This window comes from Nycticebus coucang, chromosome 5 (genome assembly GCF_027406575.1).
Source record: "Nycticebus coucang isolate mNycCou1 chromosome 5, mNycCou1.pri, whole genome shotgun sequence".
In the NCBI taxonomy this organism is placed as follows: Eukaryota; Metazoa; Chordata; class Mammalia; order Primates; family Lorisidae; genus Nycticebus; species Nycticebus coucang.
Genome location: NC_069784.1, coordinates 2,089,868 through 2,114,407, shown reverse-complemented (window position 1 = coordinate 2,114,407; position 24,540 = coordinate 2,089,868). Strand labels below are relative to the sequence as shown.

The following is a 24,540-nucleotide window of genomic DNA, read 5'->3' as shown; positions in this document are numbered from 1 at the left end:
CTTTGCAACAACCTAAAATTATTCTTCAACTTAACCATCTGATTAATTATATATTGGTATATAATTTTATCATTAAAAAAACTAATGTCAATATCTTTTTAGATTTAATTTGGAAATTAACTTATGTACAGAGAAGCCAAATCTCTCTCTTCACACAATATACTTATCAATTATAAATAACAATATTAAATTCAATCATTGAGATTTTTCTCTTTATAAAAGAATACAGGATAATTTGGAATCTAAACTATTAAACAATTTACTTAATAAATATCATAACTTCTTCACTTACTTTCAATAATATATAAAATAAAACACATATGTGATCACAGGGTAACTAAAGCTTAATTCAGCACTATTTAGGACGAGTTCAGGATTTGGATTTCTAATCTTAGCTTGAGTACTTATTTTCTCAACAAAGTCCAATTGTTTCCACACTAACATTTTACTTTATAAAAAAATAAAAAGATACCTCTCACCTAGATGTATTAAAGGGGAGTCTAAACATTTACCAAACAACTGTCACAAAAAGATTCAACTTTATCAATATACATAGTAAGAGAATAATTAGGCTTGCTTTTTAAAATATTAATTTATCTAAGTTTGGGGAAAGTATCATTCTGACTACCTTTTTCCAGTCTTCTGATGGAATATAATCTTCATCTTCTTCAGATTCTTCTTCTATTTCGCTATCTAGAATAAACAAGACACCGATACTATAAAACAATTGCTTATCCTATCCATATCTATATACCTGTAGATTATTTTGTATCTACTTCTACTTAAAATATTTGGATATGCCCAAAGGTATCCAATGAGATAGGCCAAGATATCATTAATCAAATAATCAATACTCTGCCACTAAAACAACAAAAACAAAAAAGATGCCAGAAACCAATAAACAAAAAAAGCATAAACCTTCTAGGTAACTGCATTCTCATAAAATGATTTCCTACAAAAACTTTAACAAAAAATTCATTTAGAGTCAAAGTCAGTAGGTTTCTAATATTCACTTTGCTGTAACAACAAACAACCTAGTCATAGAATACATTATATAATCTCAATTTCTTAACATATAAAATGAGAGTTTGGACAAAATATTGGTTTTCCAAACAGTATTGCTCAGAACACTAGGAGCCTGGCTTGAGGCTGGGGATGAGGGATGCGTGTATGAAAATGCTAGGAAGTCACAGCATCACTGCTCTCTGAAAAGATATGAAGGTGCGTGTGTGAAAACACTAGGAAGTCACAGCATCACTGCTCTCTGAGGACGGTGCGAGGGTGTGAGAAACACTAGGAACCCACAGCATCACGGCTGTGTGAGGAAGATGTGGTAACATGTGTTTGAAACACTAAGAACCCACAGCAGCACCACTCTCTGAGGAAGATGGGAGGGTGTGTGTGTGAAAACATTAGAAGGTCACAGGGCGGCACCTGTGGCTCAAGGAGTAGGGCGCCGGTCCCATATGCCGGAGGTGGTGGGTTCAAACCCAGCCCCAGCCAAAAAAAAAAAAAAAAAGAAGGTCACAGCATCTCTGCTCTCTGAGAAAGATGTGAGGGTGCGTGTGTGTAACACTAGGAACCCACAGCAGCACCACTCTCTGAGGAAGATGGGAGGGATGCACGTATGTAGACATCCAGTTTCTTCAGCTCCATTTTATTCAGAGTGGGCAAGCTGTTGTTTGTTTACCCTTCAGAATAAGAATGTTATTTATATAATACTATTAGATTGTTAGCATCTTCTCAAATCTAAAATGACACACAATGCTGAAAAGGACATTACACATAGAAATTAATTCTTTCTATGGAAAAATTAAGAGAGGTGGTGCATGCATAGCTTCCACACATACATAACAACTTCTATCTCCAAATTAGAAGCATAAAATAAACATTGCTTCACGAGACAGAGCAGTCACTGGCATCCCACTCTTAAACAGTATTTGGCAATGGATTTGCTCTTTGTCTAGCTAAAGGAAAAATACCACATTTTCCCCAAACTTAAAATTAACATAATTACCTATTTTAGAGAGTAATCCTTCCCTACAATAATTATTTTTCCTTTGAACCAGACTTTTTGTTTGTTTGTTTGATTCTCACTGTGAGCCTCACTATGTTGCCCTTGGCAGAGTGCTGTGGGGTCACAGCTCACAGCAACCTCAAACTCTTGGGCTTAAGCAATTCTCTTGCCTCAGTCTCCCAAGTAGCTGGGACTGCAGGTGCCCACCACAAGGCCTGGCTATGTTTTTTTGTAGTTGTCATTGTTGTTTAGCAGGCGCAGGCCGGCCTGAACCCATCAGCCCCAACCATTAAGCTAAGGGTGCTGAGCCTAAACCAGATTTTTGATCAAAACTCCTATTATCATATGAAAAGTATTATTAGAAATACTATTCCACTTCTAAGCAAAGTATACAGCAAATCATTCATACAAAGCAGTAGTCATGTTTAATCAATTATTACCTGACTACACATTTCATAAGATTATTTTTCTCCAAGTATTTTTCTTTTTTGTTAAGTACAGAAATTTAGACCACAAATTTAAACTATTAACAATGGTAGCAGACCTGTTCTTATCAAAGAGCTATCATCTAGAGCAGCGGTTCTCAATCTGTGGGTCATGATCTCTTTGTAACAATGAAAATACATCCTGCATATCAGATATTTACATTACGACTCCTAACAGTAGCAAAATTACAGTTACGAAGTAGCAATGAAAATAATTTTATGGTTGGGGGTCACCACAACACGAGGAACTGTATTAAAGGGTCGCGGTATTAGGAGGCAATAGGAAGGTTGAGAACCACTAATCTAGAGTAATAACTTGTCTTAGAATAAAACCTGGTAGAGCAGAGCAAAACATGCAAATATTTAAAATACAGTGGAACCTCCATGGCTGACGACCTCCCTCCACTGACCACCTCAAATTGACCTTATTTCCACAGACCACATGTGAATCACACGTATGAAGGCCTAGTTCCTCATGATGCCCACCTCTGTATGTTATCCAGTTTGTTAAGGTCCCTTGGGTGGTCACTTACAGAGGTTCTACTCTATGTCCATTAAATGCTGCCGTGACTACTGGCCATCTCTCACCAGATCAGAACTGAAAAAACATCAGGGGAGCCCCTTCTCTGTGAAATATTATCTTACCTCAAGAATCAACTACTTCTTTAGTCTTAGGAGCTGAAGACTAAAGAAAACAATGCTTGAATATACCTAAAAGCAGCTAAGAGGCAAAGCAGAAAATGAAAACTATGAGAAATAAAAAAGATGACCATGAATCAAACATTTAAAAACAAGCAGGGAACAAACAAAAATACACAGTCAAGTAGTACGTAACACAACAATTACTATAATATGTTCACTCACAATAGGACCCTGGCACGGCTAAACTAAAAATCTACTAAAAAACCCAAATACTACTGAAAGAGATTTTAGAATAAATGAATTCAAAAAGAAGAATGAAAAACATTAAGGTAACATATAAAGTAATATAAATTATATTCAAACTATACCAACCAATAATACTTACTTGTATCAAAATATTTACATCGACGTGGACGGATTATTTCTTGGGCATCTTGAGAAGCAACAGACTGTGATGGATCATCATTGGAAGACTGAGTTTCATCCTCCTGTCCTGATGAATCCTTTATATTCTCTTCCTGTAGAATAATAAATTAAGTTTAAGATTAAAAAAAAAAAAACTGTTGGAGATCAAAGGCTGTAGTGTTTACATTTCTAAATATAATAAGAATATATAAATGAATGCACTAACTGTAACCTTGTATTCTGAGTTGGCTCCTGAACGGGGAAAAGTATGTCAGTAGAAAAACTAGTAAAATCTGAACTATCTATATATGTATTAGTTAACAGTATTGTACCAGTGTTGATTTCTTAGTTTTGACAACTATACCATTGTTACATAAAATGTTAACATCAGGAGAATTTGGGTGAAGAATATACAAAAACTTTTCATAGCATCTTTAAACCTCTTCTATTAATCTAAAACTTCAAAATAAAGTAAGAATAAATACACCAATTAGCCTTTACTATTTAAAGGCAGCTATTATTTTTTAAAAGTTGGCATAAATTATTTAGAATAAGCTCTGGGGAAAAAAAAGAAATCTTGAATGATAACAGACTAAACTATTACCTCTCGGGAGTGGATTTCCAACTTTTATATTACGTATTTCTGTAACATGTTAATTTTTAACATTTAAAGGTATTACTATCAGAAATAGTAAAGATTATAAAAGTCATCAAAATGAATGTATTAAGAAACATTCATTTAACTTCAACAAGAATAAAGACCAGAATCTTAAACATACATCATGAACTTACCTTATTTTCCGCACTACAACCACTGTGGTCGTCATTCTCAGCATCCTCATCATCATCACCTTCCTCCTCCTCCTCCTCCTCCTCTTCATCATCTTCTTCAGGCAGTCGAACAGCATTGTTATAACCATAAAGGCTGAGCAGTTCATGAATTGGCATGTCACCTTCCTAAATAAACCAAAATGCAAGTTAATTTCTGAATCAGTGAAATTTCAAATTCCTAAACTATAATTTGTAATCTGTAGAGTATGTATTTTATAAAGAAAAATACTCCTAAGAACTACATCAAGAATTCTCAAATCATAAAAAGTTAAACTGAAAATATTTCCAAGACTGAGGAGTATCTCAGTCTTTTAAGTATTTCTATAAAACTAACCAACTCTTATTACTAACAACAAAATCTTTAAGTATGCTTAACAAGTGACATTGGTCTAAAACTGACTATTGTTTTTGGAATCAACTTAGTAAATGTACACTGACCATCAGTTAACACTGTACGTGGATGTCTACACTTAATAAGAGTATCATACTTAATTTGGGGATAGAAAAATGAATAATTAGAGAACAGACCATAAATTAACAAACTCAGAAAAGGAGATGAACTTCACAGTCCAGACCAAACACATTAAAAGAAAAACAATGATATAAAAGAGCGATGCAGGATTACAGTAGGAATAAGTTCTTTTCTATGGTTATCTCCACTTACATATAAAACTATCTCAGGCAATCCTCACTATCTATTAATATCATACAGAATGATATATTATTGCCATTTCGTAGATGAGGAAATAAAGGGTGACAGATTAAGTACTTTTCTTCAAGAGTCATACAAGTTCTAAGTCGTAGAGTGAGATTTAAACAGTGTAACTCCACAAGTCCACACTCTGATCAGTCCACCACGGCGCCCCGGCCACAGACCTCTTTCAGGCCCTCCAAAAAACACCTTTTGTTGATGAAATGAAGAAATATCCACACGTAGTGAAATGAAATCAGGTCTCTATAGAAGGTACTATCATCAGTAAACAAGTGATGTAAGTTATCAGGGAAACACAACAGAATTCTGATTATAAAAAGAAAATTTAACCTAAATCCTCTGAACACATATATACGGTAAGCAAAGTCAGAGGAGAGTCACTTTATAACCTAGAAAAATGATAATTACAAAAATAAAACATGTTTACTCCAGCAGTCTGATCTATTCACAGACAGAGTCAGCCTGGCTCGTGTGTGAGCCACACCACTATTGCACAGGACAAATCAGACTGGATAATACAACCTGACAGGAACTCAGAGTGTGAAGTTAACCTGTCACTTGGAATCTATGCACAAGTATCAATCTAAGGACTGTAATTTGAAAGCATTTTCTTTTAGAAAGAAATAGGAAAAAAATAACATTTATACTTCCATTTCACATTGTAAATGAACGTTCTGGTTATAAATCAGTTTATAAATCTATTTCTGAAAAGGAAATCAATTCCAAGAGCCCTAATAATTCAAAGAAGCCACCATCTGAAACATGGCAACCATATTAGGCAAGGTATTACCACTCCGGCTGAATGATCAGCTGGCATACTTAACTGACAGTTCTTACACTGTGGTTCTCAAAGCACAACACAAACAACGCTTTAAGTATTTAAGGATCTGGTCCATACACCAAGGCTACAAAGTACAAGACACTGGTATTTGGGAATTAAGAGTCAGTACTTAAGAACTAAAACAGAACCTCACACTCCACGTACAATGTGAAACAGAAGTAGAGTGACATTTTCTAACTGTTTGTGTAAGACAATCTTTTCAAGATAGATGAGGAGAAAGGAACAGAAAAGGCTACTTTTATACACAAGAATAACAGCAGCCGTAAGTGTCTTCTATGGGCCAGGCCTTTAATTTTACTGTCTCTTTCTCTTCTTAATCATGAAAGCAAAGTCAAAATATTACACAATCTCTTGGCCGGGCATAGTGGCTCACTCCTGTAATCCTAGCACTCTGGAAGACTGAGGGAGGATTCCTTCAGCTCAACCTGAGCAAGAGCGAGACCCCATTTCTACTAAAAATAGAAGAAATTAGCCAGGCATTGTGGGGGGTGCTTGTAGTCCCAGCTGCTTGAGAGGCTGAGGTAGGAAGATCACTTGAACCCAGGGGTTTTATGCTGCTGTGAGCTAGGATGAGGCCACAGCACTCTAACCAGAGCACTACTAAAAATAGAAGAAATTAGCCAGGCATTGTGGGGGGTGCTTGTAGTCCCAGCTGCTTGAGAGGCTGAGGTAGGAAGATCACTTGAACCCAGGGGTTTTATGCTGCTGTGAGCTAGGATGAGGCCACAGCACTCTAACCAGAGCACTACTAAAAATAGAAGAAATTAGCCAGGCATTGTGGGGGGTGCTTGTAGTCCCAGCTGCTTGAGAGGCTGAGGTAGGAAGATCACTTGAACCCAGGGGTTTTATGCTGCTGTGAGCTAGGATGAGGCCACAGCACTCTAACCAGAGCAACAGAGTGAGATTCTTGTCTCAAAAAATAAACCAAAATTACACCATCTTGTTAGATCTTTAAAAGTAACAGATGGAGTGTTTGCTAACTTTATTTGCAAATAAGGAGACCAAGCAGAAAAAACATCATACGCTGATACAGATATTAGCATTCCTAGGTTGCCTAATTCCAGCTCATATAATGTTCCTGAAGCTCACATCCTGCCTTCCAAATGAGAATTGGGTTTAGCCCAGGAAGTCACCACAGTGACCAAGAGCCGCTGATAGCCCCAGTATGGATCAGGGCCCAAACAGAATAAAGCACCTTGGCAAAACAGTTTACAACTGAAATTTACGTAGGCCTTAGGAACTCATTTTCTTATTCCATATATGTATTATCTTCAAAACTATTCTAATATACGTCGACACCACCTCTAGTTTTCACAGTTGTGTTATAGGTGCTGACAGGCCACCCAGCTGATTAAGTGCAGCTCTCCAGGTTGAAGGTGTCTTCCAGCAACACCTGGTTCACTCTTAAAAGAAGTGACAGACCATCAGCCAAAGGAATGCCCTTGGATGTGCTACCAGTGGTCTGTCTTATTCAAGGCCATAGGATCTCCTAGAAGGCTTACCACAACAGGCTGCTGGGCTGCATCCCAGAGTTTCTGACCTAGTAGGTCTTAAATGAGGCCTAACAATCTGCCTCTTTTAAAAGTCCCAGGTGACAATGATGCTGCTAGTACAGGACCACCTGGAGAAACATTAATCTCACCAGTCCAGGGTACGAGACCTGCAAAGTAGCCTCTGCAGTGGAAGGTAGTAGAGCTTGAATATTATCTCTAAGAAAGCTTATCATATGACATCAGCTCAATTATGTGTCAAAAAGATAGATGGCACACCAGCAGCATGGAAAGGATTTTTTTTTTAGTGATTGTCAACATTTTTCTTTCTTTTTTTTTTTTTTGATTATTTGGGATTCATTGAGGGTACAAAGAATTAGGTCACACTGATTGCGTTTGTTAAATGAAGTCCCTCTTATAATTGTGGTCCCGTCCCCAAGAGGTGTGCCATACACCGTGACCCACATCCCCTCCTCCTTCCCTTCTCCCCACTTGCTCATTCCCCCACCCCACCCCTCGTATTAGCCCGTCTACTGCCTTCATACCAGAACTGAGGACGCGGCATTCTCGCTTCTCTGTTCTCGTGGTGCTTTACTAAGGATGTGTTCCACCTCCATCCATGTTAATACAAAAGATATAAAATCTCCATCTTTTTTAGTGGCTGAATAGAATTCCATGGTATACGTATACCACAGATCCTGGGTTGGTGGGCATTTAGACTATTTCCACCCTTTGGTGATTGTAAATGGAACTGCAATAAACAGTCCAGTGCAAATGTCCTTATGATAAAAGGATTTTATTTTCTTCTGGGTAGATGCCAAGTAAAAGGACTAGAGCATCAAATGGGAGGTCTAGTTTGAGTTCTTTGAGGAGTCTCCATACTTCCTTCCAAAAAGGTTATTAGCTCGCAGACCTCCCAGGAATGTAAAAACATACCCTTCTCTGCACATCCAAGCCAGCATCAGTAGCTTTAAGACATTGTGATGTGGGCCATTCGAGCTGGGGTTAAGTGATATCTCAGGGTAGTTTTGATTTGCACTTCTCTGATGATTGGGGATGATGAGCATTTTTTCTTTTTTTTTTTTTGTAGAGACAGAGTCTCACTTTATGGCCCTCGGGTACAGTGCCGTGGCCTCACACAGCTCACAGCAACCTCCAACTCCTGGGCTTAAGCGATTCTCTTGCCTCAGCCTCCCGAGTAGCTGGGACTACAGGCGCCCGCCACAACGCCCAGCTATTTTTTGGTTGCAGTTCAGCCGAAGCCGGGTTTGAACCCACCACCCTTGGTATATGGGGCCGGCACCTTACCGACTGAGCCACAGGCGCCGCCCAATGAACATTTTTTCATATTTGTTAGCCATTCATCTGTCTTCTTTAGAGACAGTTCTATTCAACTCTTGCCAAGTGATACATAGGATTGTTGGGTCTTTTTTTGTTGATTAATCTCTCTATAGATCCTAGTTATCAAGCTTTTGTCCAATTTATAATATGCAAATATCTTTTCCCATTCTGAAGGTTGTCTGTTTGCTTTGGTTGCTGTTTCCTTAGCTATACAGAAGCTTTTCAGTTTATTCACATTTATTTATTTTTTATTTTTTTGAGACAGAGCCTCAAGTTGTCACCCTGGGTAGAGTGCTGTTGCAATACCGCTCACAGCAACCTCCAACTCCTGGGCTTAAGCGATTCTCTTGCCTCAGACTCCCAAGCAGCTGGGACTACAGACGCCCGCCACAACACCCGGATACTTTTTGGTTGCGGCCGTCATTGTTGTTTGGCGGGCCTGGGCTGGATTCAAACCCGCCAGCTCGGGTGTATGTGGCTGGCGCCCTAGCCGCTTGAGTCACAGGTGCCGAGCCAAGTTTTTCCGTTTAATTAAGTCCCATTTGTTTATTTTTGTTGTAGCTGTCACAAAGTCTTCTTCATAAATTCTGTCCCCAGGCCGGTATCTTCAAGTGTTTTCCCCACACTTAGAGGCCTTTTACTGTTTCATCTCCATGGTGAGAGGTATGGGTCCAGTTTCAGTCTCTTACACATGGTTATCCAGTTCTCCCGGCACCTTTATTGAATTATTTTCCACACTGTATGTTCTTGTTTGGTTTATCAAAGATCAGATTGCTCTAAGAGGTTAGTTTCATCTCATGGTTTTCTGTTTACTTACAAATGTCAATGTCTCTGTTTTTGTGCCAATATCAGGCTGTTTTGACCACTATGGCTTTGTAGCATAGCTCAAAGTCTGGTAGGGTGAGACACTTGGCTTTGTTTTTATTACTAAAAACTGCCTTGGCTAAATGGGGTTTCTTCAGGTTCCATACAAAATGAAGAATTATTTTTTCCAAATCTTCAAAGTATGATGATGGTATTTTAATGGGGACTGCACTTAATCTGTAGATTGCTTTGGGTAGTATAGACATTTTCACAATGTTGATTCTTCCCAGTCATGAGCATGGTATGTTCTTCCATTTGTTAATATCTTCTGCTATTTCTTTTCTTAGGGTTTCACAATTTTATAGAGATCCTTCACCTCTTTTGTATATTCCTAAGTATTTCATTTTTTTAAGCTACTGTGAAAAGGGAATTGTGTCCTTAATTAGCTTCTCATCTTGGCTGTTATTGGCATATATAAAGGCTACTGATTTGTGGACACCGAATTTATATCCTGAGACATTACTGTATTTTTTGATCACTTCCAGGAGTCTTGTGGTTGAGCTTTTGAGGTTCTGTAAGTATAAGATCATATCACTGGCAAAGAGCGAGAGTTTGACCTTCTCTGAACTCATCTGGATACCCTTTTCTTCCTTCCCTTGCCTGATTGTATTTCCCAAGACTATGTTAAATAGTAGTGGCAACAAGGGACAACTGTGTCTGGTTCCAGTTCTAAGTGGAAATGCTTTCAGTTTTACTCCACTCAGTATATTATTTATCGTTGATGACTGAGAACAGATTAAGAAATGTGCCACTTATCCCTAAATTCTTAAGTGTTCTAATTAAAAAAGGAAGCTGAATTTCATCAAATGCTTTTTCTGCATCTACTGAGAGGATTGTATGGTCTTTGTTTTTGTTTCTGTTGATGTGGTGAATTCTATGTAGCCCTCAGTAAAGTGCCATAGTATTGCAGCTCACAGCCAACCTCAAACTCCTGGACTTAAGCAATTCTCTTGCCTCAGCCTCCCAAGTGGCTGGGACTACAGGTGCCCCCACAATGCCCGGCTATTTTTGTTGTTGTTGTCATCATTGTCATTGTTATTCAGCCAGCCCGGGTTTATAATGTGGCCGGCGCCCTAACCACTCAGCTATGGATGTGTAGCTGTAATGTATTGGCTAGGATTTTGAGAATTTTTTCATCTATATTCATAAGTGAAATTGGGTAGGAAATTCTACTTTATAATTAGATATTTTCTTAGTTTTGTTATCAGGGTGATGTTTGCTTCATACAACATGTTGGGGAAGATTACTTATCAACTTTTTGGAAAAATTTCTGCAGTATGGGTATAAACTCTTCTTTGAAGGGTTGATAGAATTCTGGTGTGAAGCCATCTGGACAATGGCTTTGTTGTTGTTGAGAGATTTTCTACTGTTTCTTTGATCTCAGTTCTTGAAATCGGTCTCTTCAAGAGATCTATTTCTTCTTGATTAAGTCTAGGGAGAGGCTATGATTCCAGGAATTGATCCATTTCCTCCACACGGTCAAATTTCTAGGAATAGTGTTTCTAGCTAGTATTCAGAGATGATCGCTTGTATCTCTGAGGCATCTGTTATTTCCCCTTTAACATTTCTGATTGAGGTTATTAGAGATTTTACCTTTTTGTTCCTAGTTAATGTGTCAAAAGTTTATTGATTTTTTTTTTAAAAAAAACCAATATTTTGTTTCGTTAATTATCTGAATGAATCTTTTATTTTCAATTGCATTATTCTGTGATTTAGTTTTTGTTATTTGTTTTCTTTTGCTGGGTTTGGGATAAGATTGTTCTTCTTTTTCCAATTCCAAAAGATAGTTCAAGAGTTTGTTGATGCACTCTCTATTCTTCAAATGTAGTCATCTAATGCAGTATGTTTCCCTCTTAAGACTGCTTTTGCTGTATCCCACAGGTTTTGGTAACTTGTGTCTTCATTGCTGTTATGTTTGAGGAAGTTAATTATTTCCCTTTTTCTCTCTTCCTGAACCCAACTATCGTCCAGCATAATGTTGTTTAATTTCCAAGTCTTTGTATGAGTGTTTTTTTGGTGTTGAGTTCTACCTTTATTGGCTTGCGGTATGAAAAGATACAAGAATAATTTCTATTCTTTTAATTTTGCTGAGGTTTGATTTGTATCCTAGAATATGGTCGATTTTGGAATACATACTATGGGCTGACAAGACAAATGTATATTCCTTAGCTTTGGGATAGTGTGTTCTGTGTATGTCCACTAATCCCATTTGTTCTAGGGTCACATTTACATCCCTTTGTATCTTTTCTGTTGGAAGGATCTGTCCTGTTCTGTTAGAGGGGTGTTAAAAGTCCCTGGCTATTAAGGTGTTGTGGGATGTCATATAGCTCAGACCCATATAGCAGACCCCTCAGTTCTGCTTCATAAAACTGGGAGCATTAAACTTGGGTACATAAATATTTAAAATTGAAATTTCTTCTTGCAGTATTGTTCCTTTGACCAGTATGAAGGTTCCATATTTATCTTAACTTTAGTTGCTTTAAATTCGCTTGTATCTAAAAATAAGATCGCAACCCTTCCTTTCTTCTGATTTCCATTTGCTTCAAATCCTGTTTTCTATCCCTTCACCCTGAGTCTTGAATGTCCTTCAAGGCTAGCTGTGTCTCCTGGAGGTAACACACAGATAGCTAGTGCTGTTTTATCCAATCAGCCAGCTGTGCCTCTTTAGTGGTGAATCCAGTCCAATGACATTTATTGAGAGAACTGGTAAGTGTGGTGAGTTCTATTCATCTTATTTTGTGAAAATCCATTATGTGGCTTTACCCTTTGCACCACCGTGGTCATCGTGTTGCAAATAGGTCTAAGTACTTCCTGTAGGGCTGGTCTTGTGGCGAATTTCCTCAGTGCTTGTATATCTGCAAAAGATTTGATTTCTCCATCAATTCTGAAGCTTAGTATAGCAGGATACAAAGTTTGGGGCTGAAAATTGTTTAGTTTAAGAATGTTGAAGGTGGATGCCCATGCTCTTTTGGCTTGGAAAGTTTCAAGAGAAAAGTCTGCTGTCATCCTAATGGCTGTGCCTCTGTAGATTAGTTGGCCCTTAACTCCTGGCTGCTTGCAGAATTTTTTCTTTCATCTTAATTTTTGACAGGTTCACTACAATGTGCCTTGGAGAGCTCTGAGTTGAGATAAATGGGTTCGATATCCATCTGAAGGGAGTGTGTCAGGGCCTTTAGTAAAACATGGTAAATTTTCATTAATGATAGTCTCCAGCAGGGCTTCCATTCCTTTGGGACAATCTTCTTCCCCTTCAGAAATCCCTGTTATTCGTAGGTTTGAATGCTTTGTGGAGTCTCGTAGTTCTCTAAGTGCCTGTTCTGCTTTCTCTCTTCTTTCCTGCCTCTTTAACTACCTGGGTTAACTTGAAACTTTGTCCTCCAGCTCTGAGGTTCTTTCTTCTCCGTGGTCTGACCTATTTTTGATACTTTCCACCACATCTTCACATTCCCTGATTGTCTCCTTCATTTCCTTCAGCTCCGCCATATCCGTTCTATAGCCCATGTTCTATGTATCTCTCTTCCTACTTTTGGTTCTGTCTTTCCATTTTCTTGTCCATTCCTTTGTCTTTATCACCCATATTTTAGATTCCCTTTCTGTCAAGTCCATTAATTCCTTATAGGTTGAGTCAAGTCCATTAATTCCTTATAGGTTGAGTCAAGTCCATTAATTCCTTATAGGTTGAGTCAAGTCCATTAATTCCTTATAGGTTGAGTCAAGTCCATTAATTCCTTATAGGTTGAGTCAAGTCCATTAATTCCTTATAGGTTGAGTCAAGTCCATTAATTCCTTATAGGTTGAGTCTTCTGCAGTAGCTGCTTCATGGTCCCTTGAGGGGAATTGCTCTGTATTGCTTTTTCATGTTACCTGAATTTTACTGTTGGTTCCTCCTCATGTGTTCTTTTTCTTGTTAACCTCCTTGTCCTCCTCCTTTTCTTCTCACTGCCTCCTGTTTCAGAAGTCCTTGCTCTTGATGACAGTATGTTGCAGTATGTCCCCAGGACACCAGGTGACGCTGTGATTTTCTATAGGAGAGGAGAACACAGCCAGCAACCTCTATGGTATTTATGTCAAACTTAGTTACCTTTGGTGATTGCCTGATTGTTTCCTCAGCATTCAGACCCTGCTGGGTTGGAATCTTGAGCTCTCCAGAATCCTTCAGGGGCAGGTCTCACAGTGCTCTAGCTCCAGTTTCCATGGGGTGCGCGGGAATCCCTCAGCCTGTCCCAAGAATGGAGTTCTGATCCCAACATGTGGAATTAAGGCAGTCAAGCTTTAGGGCCCTGCTAAGACCTTCCCACAATAGCAGCCCCCTGGCCGCCAAGATGACCTCAGCATGACTGCCTCAACAGCCAGTAAACCTATGGCAAATCCGCTCTAACTGGCATTCAAATCTGGTTATTGTATACTACTTGAGCCCACCCACTGTTCTAAGCTTTCCACTCAACACACAGCTTCCCCCAACTACTGAAAACTCCGGAAAAGGCTTCCTCCCAGCCCAGACCTCTGTGGCGGACAGCTAGTAGCAATCACTTACTTAATTCATCAGATTACCATGTTATACCCTGCTAACCACCCTCCTCACTGTGCTCCCTGAGCTATGACTCTGGGTAAGGTCCCTGTGCCAGTTATGCCTGGGTTCTCTCTTTTTTCCTCAGCATTCTAGGAGAGCTCTGCTGAATGATCCTTCTGGCCCACCATCTTACACCACCACCACCCCCAAAAGGATTTTTTTTTAAAGCCACTATCAAGAAGGTAGAATATCTGATATCTATAATTAGATCAAGATTTTTCCCCCTTGTATACACAAATGAGAAGTGTGACTCAGTTTATAAAAATTCACTTCTCTTGTAATGGAAGTCTTAGCCATCGCAATTAGGGAAGAAAAGGTGATCAAGGGTATCCATATAGGGTCAGAAGAGATCAAACTTTGGCTCTTCGCAGATGATATGATTGTATATCTGGAAAACACCAGGGATTTTACTACAAAACTCTTAGAAGTGATCAAGGAATACAGCAGCATCTCACCAGCACTCATAAATCTATACCCTTTATATATACCAACAATTGTCAAGCTGAAAAAAAACAGTTAAGGACTCTATTCCATTCACAGTAGTGCCAAAGAAGATGAAATATTTGGGAGTTTATCTAACAAAGGACGTGAAAGATCACTATAAAGAGAACTATGAAAATCTAAGAAAAGAAATAGCTGAAAATGTTAACAAATGGAAAAACATACCATGCTCATGGCTGGGAAGAATCAACATTGTTAAAATGTCCATATTACCCAAAGCAATATATAATTTTAATGCAATCCCTATTAAAAGTTCCACTGTCATACTTTAAAGATCTCAAAAAAAATAACACTTTGTTTTATATGGAATCAGAAAAAACCTTGCATAGCCAACACACTATCCAGAAATAAAAATAAAGCAGGAGGGATCACGCTACCAGACCTCAGATTATACTATAAATCAATAGTGATCAAAACTGCATGGTACTGGCACAAAAACAGAAAGGCAGATGTATGGAACAGAATAGAGAACCAAGAGATGAACCCTGCTACTTACCATTATTTGACCTTTGACAAGCCAATTAAAAACATTCAGTGGGGAAAAGATTCCCTATTTAACAAATGATGCTGGGTGAACGGGCTGGCGACCTATACAAGACTGAAACTGGACCCACACCTTTCACCATTAACTAAGATAGACTCTCACTGGATTAAATATTTAAACTTAAGACATGAAACTATAAAAATACTAGAAGAGAGTGCAGGGAAAACTCTTGAAGAAATCATCCTGGGCAAATATTTTATGAGGAACCCCCACCCCCACCCCCGGCAATTGAAGCAACACCAAAAATACATTACTGGGACCTGATCAAACTAAAAAGCTTCTGCACAGCCAAAAACACAGTAAGTAAAGCAAGCAGACAGCCCTCAGAATGGGAGAAGATATTTGGACATTATGTCTCTGACAAAGGCTTAATAACCAGAATCCACAGAGAACTCAAACGAATAAGCAAGAAAAGAACAAGTGATCCCATCTCAGGTGGGCAAGGGACTTGAAGATAAACTTCTCTGAAGACAGGCACACGGCCTAAAGACACATGAAAAAATGCTCATCATCCTTAATCATCAGAGAAATGCAAATCAAAACCACTTTGAGATATCAGCTAACCCCAGTAAGATTAGCCCGAATCACAAAATCCCCAAACCAGAGATGTTGGCGTGTATGTGGAGGAACACTTAGACACTACTGGTTGGAATGCAAACTAATACAGTCCTTTTGGAAAGATGTTTGGAGAACACTTACGGATCTAAAATATAGACCTGCCTTTTGATCCTACAATTCTTCTACTAGGTATATACCCAGAAGACCAAAAATCACTTCATAACAAAGATATTTGTACCAGAATGCCAGAATGTTTATTGCAGCCCAATTCATAATTGCTAAGTCATGGGAGAAGCCCAAGTGCCCATCAACCCACGAACGGATCAATAAATTGTGGTATATGTACACTATAGAATATTATGCAGCCTTAAAGAAAGATGGAGACTTTACCTCTTTCATGTTTACATGGATGGAGCTGGAACATATTCTTCTTAGTAAAGTATCTCAAGAATGAAAGAAAAAGTATCCAATGTACTCAGCCCTACTATGAAACCATTATAGCCCAAGAATATAGGGAAAGGGGAGAGGGAAAGGGGGGGAGGGGCGAGGATGGGTGGAGGGAGGGTAATTGGTGAGACCACATCTACGGTACATTTTACAAGGGTACATGTTAAACTTACTAAGTGCAGAGTATAAATGTCTGAACACAATAACTAAGAAAATGTGGTGAAGGTTATGTTAACCAGGTTAATGAAAATATTTCAAATGGTATATAAAACCAGCACATTGTACCCCATGATTCCATTAATATACACAGCTATGATTTAATAAAAAAAAATTCACTTCTCAAAGAAAAACTCAGAAACAGAGAACAGAGAGACTCAAAAGAGGTCTCACCATAGCGCCTTTAGAGGAGATAAGCTCAAATGAGATAACAACAGAACTGGCAGACCTGGAGAAAAGCCACTCAGGTTAGAGGATGTGATGAACGTACAGGTACAGAACAAAAAATGGACAATCTGGTCACTCTGATTATAGCACACACCATCTGCGTAACTAAAAAACCCCAGCATTTTAGAAGGCCATTGGTCACTGACAGATCAGTTATAAACTACTGCCAGCTGCCGTTGGCATTTTTTACCTACTTTCTCTAGTTGTACCTCATTTCTAAAGAGATAGGCTATACACGTACTTTAGAGTTAACCTAAGGGTACCTTTGAACAGTTATTGACACAATAACTGGGGAAATTACATACACAATAAAATGTTCAATAGGAACTCAGGCAGGGAGAAGTTCTGCTGAGGAGAATGAACAAGGCAGCAATCACCGTTATCGCTTGCTATACATTCACCTGTGCACGACCAGAACCTTAACAAAATTAGTGGCTGTGGAAAAGAAACCAGTGAGATGTTAACAGGAGTTAGGAGCAACAGATGTCCCAGCCATGCTGAATCCCTGGTTCAGTGAATTCCTTGGACCCAGTTAGACCTTCTTTTTAGTCAAAGTTATTTTTAGATGGGTTCTAACATATATAAACAAAATATTCTTGCCCATTCCATCCAAATGCTTAATATTACTAGGTATCAAACTCATAACCTGCCACTCAGTTTGAAGCTAGTAAGCAGCAAGAAAACACAATCATTACCACTAAAAATACAAGTCAGAGCTTGACAGCAGCATGAAAAGTATCTTATTTGATCTAAGGTATAAAGTGAAGACCTTGCAGCAGATACTAAGCCATAGGTACAATAGAAACCAGCATCAACTCTGCTGAGAAGTCTTGTTTCAAACTTAAGTAGCATTATGGAGTCCCTACTCTGTGCTGTAACTGAGATGCATAGAAAGCACGGCCACTGTTAACTGGCTCCCCAACCCTTCCCACTCTCTCCACTCTGCACTCATCTTCTCCCAGAAATGTCACCTCCTCCATTCCAAGCATCTATTTTGACTGAAAGCTCACTTCCTGGACCATCGTTCCTGACACTAGAATCAGTGCATTCCCTCACCGTAAGTTTAGAACAGGCATGTGACCCAAGCTTGCCGTTATCAACAGCAGGTGAAGAGAAAAACACAGAATATCCCAAGAAGTAAACATGGGACCAAAGAATTAACAGTACTGTGTGAAAAAAAGATGGTCTGTGAAAAGCCAGCCGGCCACCTGGAGAGGTAGAAATGTAGGAAATGCATCCTGGGCACCCTGAGTCCGAGCACTGGAAATGCTCCTCCTCCCCTATAACAAAGCTCCACGAGCCCTCACTGTCTGAGCTCGCTTCTGATGGGTTTATCTTCACACCCCCAAATTTCTGATGCTGTAAACAGTAATGATATCCATGAAGCAAGTACTCTGTACTTTCCCTCTATAAAAGGACTAAGGTATGATTAAAACTTGGTCAACAGTACATTACTATACTAGGGGCTATCAATCCCTGCTCTCTCACCGGCTTATGTTATCAAAAGCCTCCATTCTACCAGGGAGTAAGGTGCTTCCCTCAACTCAAAGTGACGTATCAAAGTAAGGTGGCAGAGTGTTTTATTCTGATTCATTTAGAAGTATAGAAATATGGGTACACAAAGAGAAAATTATGGGTCTAGTTATGAATTTTCACATTTGTAGAGCACAGAACTCTCTCAGAGTCTTACATATCATACAACCACCTAGTTTTATTTAGTGCTTATCATGTACCAGACATTAGCTAAATGCTTGAAAGCTACTATCCTTGTAGTAACCACCAAGGATTAACAATGTTAACAATATTAAGTCATGTATGGAGTCACCAGCTGAACTGGGAAGCCAGGCGTTTCGGACTCACCACACCACTCGCCTTTCCACGCGTATGCACACGCCACCCACTGCCTTCCTGAAACCTAACCTGAGGCTGAGTGTGCAGCACCCACTGCACTGTACAGTGCGGGGCACTGGGCTGACTGAGGAATTAGGGAAGGGCACAGCACAAGGTGACAAGCATGGGAATGGGCGCACACGTCCCTCACATCAGAGCTGATGAGTGTGACAGCACAGGCCACGTGATAGACGTATACCGTGCTCTTCTTACACCCACTGCACCAAAACTGACTGACCAATAAATGCTAATGAACAGGGGAGAAGAAAGAAAAGAGGCTGATTTCCAGGCAGGAAGGCCTATGGGACCACATCCGGATTGGACTAGAGAGCTGGTTCTTAAGGTAACCAACCTCTGGGGGGGGAGGGGGAGTTTGACTAGAAGATAAATTATGAAGGAAAAGGGGAGTGAACACTTCACATTGTGTGTATACTTTAGAAAGACCTGTCTTTCACTTTTTAATCTTTTTTTTTTTTTTTGCCATTTTTGGCCGGGCTGGGTTTGAACTTGCCACCTCCAGCACATGGGGCTAGCACCCTACCCCTTTGAGCCACAGGCACCGCCCTACTTTTTAATCTTTATTCTCTGGATGGAATATGCCTAGCACTTTAATGTATATAGTAAGTAGTGACACTGTTATGTTACTGAGTTACTGACATTGTTATGATGTGACTTTTCTAAAATATATTTAAATACATAGTGACATTATGATCCCAGCTGGGCATAAGGGCTCACCGCTGTAACATTAGCATTGTGGCACACTGAGGCAAGAGGATGGCTTGAGGCCAAGATTTTGAGGTCAGCCTGGGCAACACAGCAAGACCTTGTCTCCACAAAAACATTTAAACACCAGCCAAGTGTGGTGGCAGGCACCTGCAAGCCCTAGCTATTCAAGGGCTGGGCAGGAGAACCACCTGAGCTCAGGAGTATGTAAGCCACTGCCACTGCACTCCAACTTGGGAGGCAGAGCAAGATCCCATCATAAAAACAAAAAGATATGATCCTGATCTACATTCTCCCAGATGGACTGCTGTATCTGTGTCCCTCCAGAGTCTCTCTGTTTTAAGAGTGCATGTGCAAAACAGGGTTAAACTACAATGCTGCTAGTTCTAGCAGACAGAAGTCGATTTACTGTGGGGATGGTGGACACCCTTTCTAAGATCACTACCATAAATTCTAACATATACATCCAATTCTATTAGAACATTTAACTGCCAAATTTACATAATTAAAATACATTTTACAGTAACAAGATAATACATACAAATGTAACAACATATACCAAAGCTTTTACAGTTTACACTGAAGATACTAAAATTCGAATTGAATAAATTATAAACCACATACCATGTAGTTATTAGTAGCTCCTAAATGAATTGACTATCTCAGTTTTGCCATAATTAACATCAAAAAAACATTTCATACAACGAAAAGGCCAGGTGAAAAACACATTACCAAATCTCGACCTAACAGAAAGTCACTGATCAACGTGACAAAATCTTCCTCACTATTTTAATAAAAGCAAAATCCAGTTTGCTCTGGTTCCTTCCTGAAGAGTTGTGGAGTAAACCCAACGTATCGGCCCTGAGCTAGCTCCGCTTCAGGTTACAGATAACAGCATTTGTATTATGTGCTCCTTAAATCCAAGCTTCAGCTGTTTCTGGGAGAAGTCAGGGAAGAATCTGAGAAGGTACAGACTGGCCGAAAGGATAATAAAGGATTGGTGCCACTGTCTTTTTCTTCCTTTCGCTAGTCTTCATAAATAACTTTATTTTAATTACCATTTCTTAAGGAAGCAAATTCAAAAGCAAATTGGGGGGGCTATTAGAGACAGGGGAAGGGGATGGGAAAAACAGAAACAGAAAAAGGCAATGATATGCTTGAAATTTTAGCAAAACCTGTAATTTCATACTTATTAAAGTTAACAGCCCATTTTCTGAAATAGAAGAAAACACCCCTCACTCTACCTCTGAACTTATCACAGACTGTACCTATTTCCTCTTGCTGACTAGTATTTGCATTTAATATAGAATGTGATAATATGGAGAATGTAAGATTTTCCTCCTTTACCTTTTAACCCATGAACAGGTTATTCAGAAAGAGAAAATATATTGGAAGTGACAGAAATTTCTGTGACTATAAGCAGCTAACTGAAAATAACTGCCCTCCCTTTTTACAAATATATGAAGTGACTGTGATTAACTATTAAATCAATTTTTTTCCCTTGATGCTCATCGAAGTTCCAAATCATCCAAGCAAATTATCCTTATTTTTTCAATAGCTTCCCAGCCTCTTAGTTAGAACAGCCTGACTCCCAAGATTTGTGTGCTTTTTAATTCATTCTTGAAAAGCTTTTGTGATAACATGTATATATATATATATATGCCTTTGCCATTAAGAAAAAGTCTGTCCTTTGGCTTAAAATAATAAAATACTGGATTGTTTAGGAATTGTGGCTTAAGCCAACTCTGATCACTAAAGGATCCAGAATGAGACCACCGTAATTACGAGATCAGAACAAACAGCAATAAGACGGCTTCTCAAGGGCTTTAAATGTACACTTCAAAAAGTTCCAAACTAAAATTCTGATACAAATTTGTTTTTATTACAAAAAAAGGGTAAGTATTCATTTTCCATGATACTGTATTATTAAAAATCCTTAAAAGCTGATATTATATCTTATTTCTTATATTTTTATCGTGAAATACAACAGATCATATGTATAATAAATTTTATTAGCACATACCAGATTAATTTATCAATTTCCTTCATGTATAGTTTTGAGTGACCACTCTTTCTAGGTACTATGAAATAGTTCAGTGAATGAAATAGCCACAGTCCCCTCCACCATGAACCATGAGAAGACACAGATAATAAACAAAAATAAAATTATAAATTGTGTTAAGTATAAAGAAACCATTTAAGATGACACAGTGGTTTAAAAAGCTAATCACACGGCAGAAAAAGCCATTCTGAGGAGGAACAAACCCAAAGAGTGAGGCGCAGCCTTGGGAAGGGCAGAGCAGAGAGCGAGAGTCCGCTGATGAGCTGTGAAGCAGAAACAAACTGGCTTAAGAACAAAAGCAGTTGGTACGTCCAGGTGCAGTGGCTGATGCCTGTAATCCCAGCACTCTGGGAGGCCAAGGCGGGTGGATTACCTGAGCTCATCGGTGTGCAACCAGCTTGAGCAAGAGCGAGATCTCTAAAAATAGCCGGGTGTTGTGGCGGGTGCCTGTAGTCCGAGCTACTCGGGAGGCTGAGGCAAGAGAATCGCCTAAGCCCAAGCATCTGAGGTTGCTGTGAGCAGGGACGCCATGGCACTCTACCCAGAGTGACAAAGTGAGACTCTGTCTCAAAAAAATAAATAAATTTTAAAAAGTAGCTGGTATGACCATACACAGAATAATAGGCAGTGTGATGCACAGATAAAACGTCCTATCAAGCAAGTGGCCATGCTGGTTTGGATTTTGTTTGGAGGTAACAGGAAGCCAAGATGTTGATAAAAATTGATTTGTATTTGGAAAAGATCATCACGGCTGCTGGTAGAAGTATCAGGAGAAAGATAGTAAAGGAAGAAACGGAGAAACCAGTTAGGAAACTACTGTAGTCATTCTAGGCAAAGACAGAACAAAAAGATACATTTTGTGGACAGAAATAATAAGTTTATTTAGGAATTGGACATTGGGAGTGAAATAAGATGACTCCATGGCTTCTGACTTAGGAAAAAGGGTAAATAGTACAGCCATTTTTAACTGACAGAGAAGACAGGGAAGGAACAAGTTGAGGGAGAACAACAGTAAATAGTTCTTTTTTGAAAATTTAAATTTTAGAGATATCTGTAGAGATTATCTGCAAAAAAATGTCAAGATAGATAAAGAAAACTAGAGATAGGAAGATAATGCTAGAAATATAAACTAAGGAGCACAGAGCAGGTTAGACAGCAGGAGAAGGGGTCTGATCACACAGCTTAGTGTAATTTCCAAACGTGCATATGCAAGGCCCACCTGCCGAACAAAGACATGGATCTGAACCCCCAGAGACTGATTCAGCACGCCTGCAGCGAGGCGTAAGAATCTATATTTTAAAGTAAGTACATGGGTAATTTTAACACAGCTGGCCTTCATACTACCTCTTGAGAAGCACCTATCCAGACAGGAGATAGGAGAGAAGAAAAGAAGGGCCATAAGAGACCTGGAGAGAAGGTCTCTGGAGAAGACCTGGAGATGCCACAATGGCAGAGAAGAAGTTGGTGAAGGGCCCCGAACAGGGACAGAGACAGGGAACCTGGACTCGGGGTGCTCTAGAATTCAAGTAAGCAAAAGCTGTGGTAAAAAAGTAAGGGGGAGAGAGAAGGAGAACAGGACAATGTGTAGACTCGTGAAAGGCACTCCTCCTTGACAGGAAGGGCAAAGACAGTTTAGAGCAGCTTATGCTGTTAATGGAAAATGAGGAAAATGCTAACCACTCCAGGCCTGTGTGTTTGCCTCTGAAGGTGAGGGAACACAGGTGCAGAAGGTGGGGAAAGACAGAGGACGTAAGTTTAGAACCTCTGTATAATCCATTTTTGACCCAGATGTTTGGGTGTTTTACCAAAGTTACTATCTGAATTCTATTAGTGCACATTACATATTTTTAAATGCCTTTCAATTCCAACTTTAAACATGCCACCTATGATCACACAGAATTTTTCAGTATGGACTATATATAAAATAACTTTCCCACAAAAACAGAGATCCAAAATTTCAAATGTTTCCTCTCTTCACAAAAAGAGTACACCCACTTCATCCTCTAGCTCTTGATGTTATTTACCCTTGCAAGATCCTCTATTTCAGAACTGAAGTTTGTTTCTCCTTCCATCATTTCTTCCTCTTCTAATGTTCGTTCATCATCAAAATCATGAACCAGCATGTCAGCTGATGGATCAAATTCATGGTCATCTGATGTTGCTGAACCCCCTGGTAAAGAATATTTCAAAAAGTTTGGTAAACCAAATCACGTGTGTCTCATCAGTATTTATTCAGTGTATACGATGTATTTATCTGGAGCTGGACAGAAGTCAAAACTACCAGGAAAAAGCTACGCACAGTGAGTATCGTTTATTGTCTTCAAAAATTCTTTCCCTTAAAAAGTCTCTTCTAAAGGGTTATTTTTGTCCTGTCTTACCCCTATCTATTCACAGTTCAAATGCAAAACTAAGAGAAAAAAATGTTCATAAAAAGTATGTTGGTTGGGTCTGGTGGACTCAGACTTGTAACTCTAGCACTTGGGGAAGCTGAAGCAGGAGGACTGCTAGAGTCCAGGAGTTTGAGACCAGCCTGGACAAGAGCAAGACCCCACTGCCACCAAAAAAAACACAAGAAAGCAAAAAACCTTAGCCAAGAGTGATGGTGTATGCCTGTCGGTCCAGTTAGTAGGGAGCCTGAGACACGAGGATTGTCTGAGCCTAGGAGCTGAAGGCTGCAGCAGCTATGATGATGCCACTGTACTCTAGTTCAAGCACAGACTGAAATCCTTTCTCCAAAAAACAACAAAAAGTGAGCTGTAATTTTGTAAACACGAAATTAGAAAGACCTTTTTGTGTGGGAGAAAATTCACAATTCTTAGCCATTTAATTAATGTCTGACAGACACAGTGAGTATGAATCCCTTTGACCTCTGGAGGAAAAGAAAACTTGGTCCTTCATATCCATGGGTTTTATTTCAACCAACCACCACCAAAAGTATTTTTAAAACATGTGTGTGTCTGAACACATACAGACGTTGTTCCTGGTCATTATTCCCTAAACTGTATAGTAAAACATCTACTTAGTGTTTACACTGTATTAGTTATAAGTAATCTAGAGATGATTTAGAGTATACAGCCGGACATGCACAGGCTATATGCAAATACTGCACTATCTTGTATCAAGGACCTAAGCATCCAAGATTCTGGTCTCGGCGGGAGGCCTACAGGTACCAA

The 24,540-nt window shown here is 39.2% G+C and overlaps 1 protein-coding gene across 10 annotated transcripts in view; it reads right to left on the bottom strand.

The window, feature by feature from the left end:
• MIER1 (MIER1 transcriptional regulator) overlaps positions 1-24,540 on the bottom strand; it is a 71,097-nt gene that overhangs the window by 28,047 nt on the left and 18,510 nt on the right. For 9 of the 10 annotated variants that reach the window (XM_053590465.1, XM_053590475.1, XM_053590470.1 and 6 more), the window contains 4 exons: positions 23,392-23,537; positions 4,342-4,506; positions 3,530-3,662; positions 629-693 (listed from right to left, as the gene is read on the bottom strand). In XM_053590465.1, coding sequence (XP_053446440.1) covers positions 629-693; positions 3,530-3,662; positions 4,342-4,506; positions 23,392-23,537 — 509 coding nt within the window. The remainder of the gene's footprint in view (positions 1-628; positions 694-3,529; positions 3,663-4,341; positions 4,507-23,391; positions 23,538-24,540) is intronic. The other variant, XM_053590466.1, reaches the window with a different exon arrangement.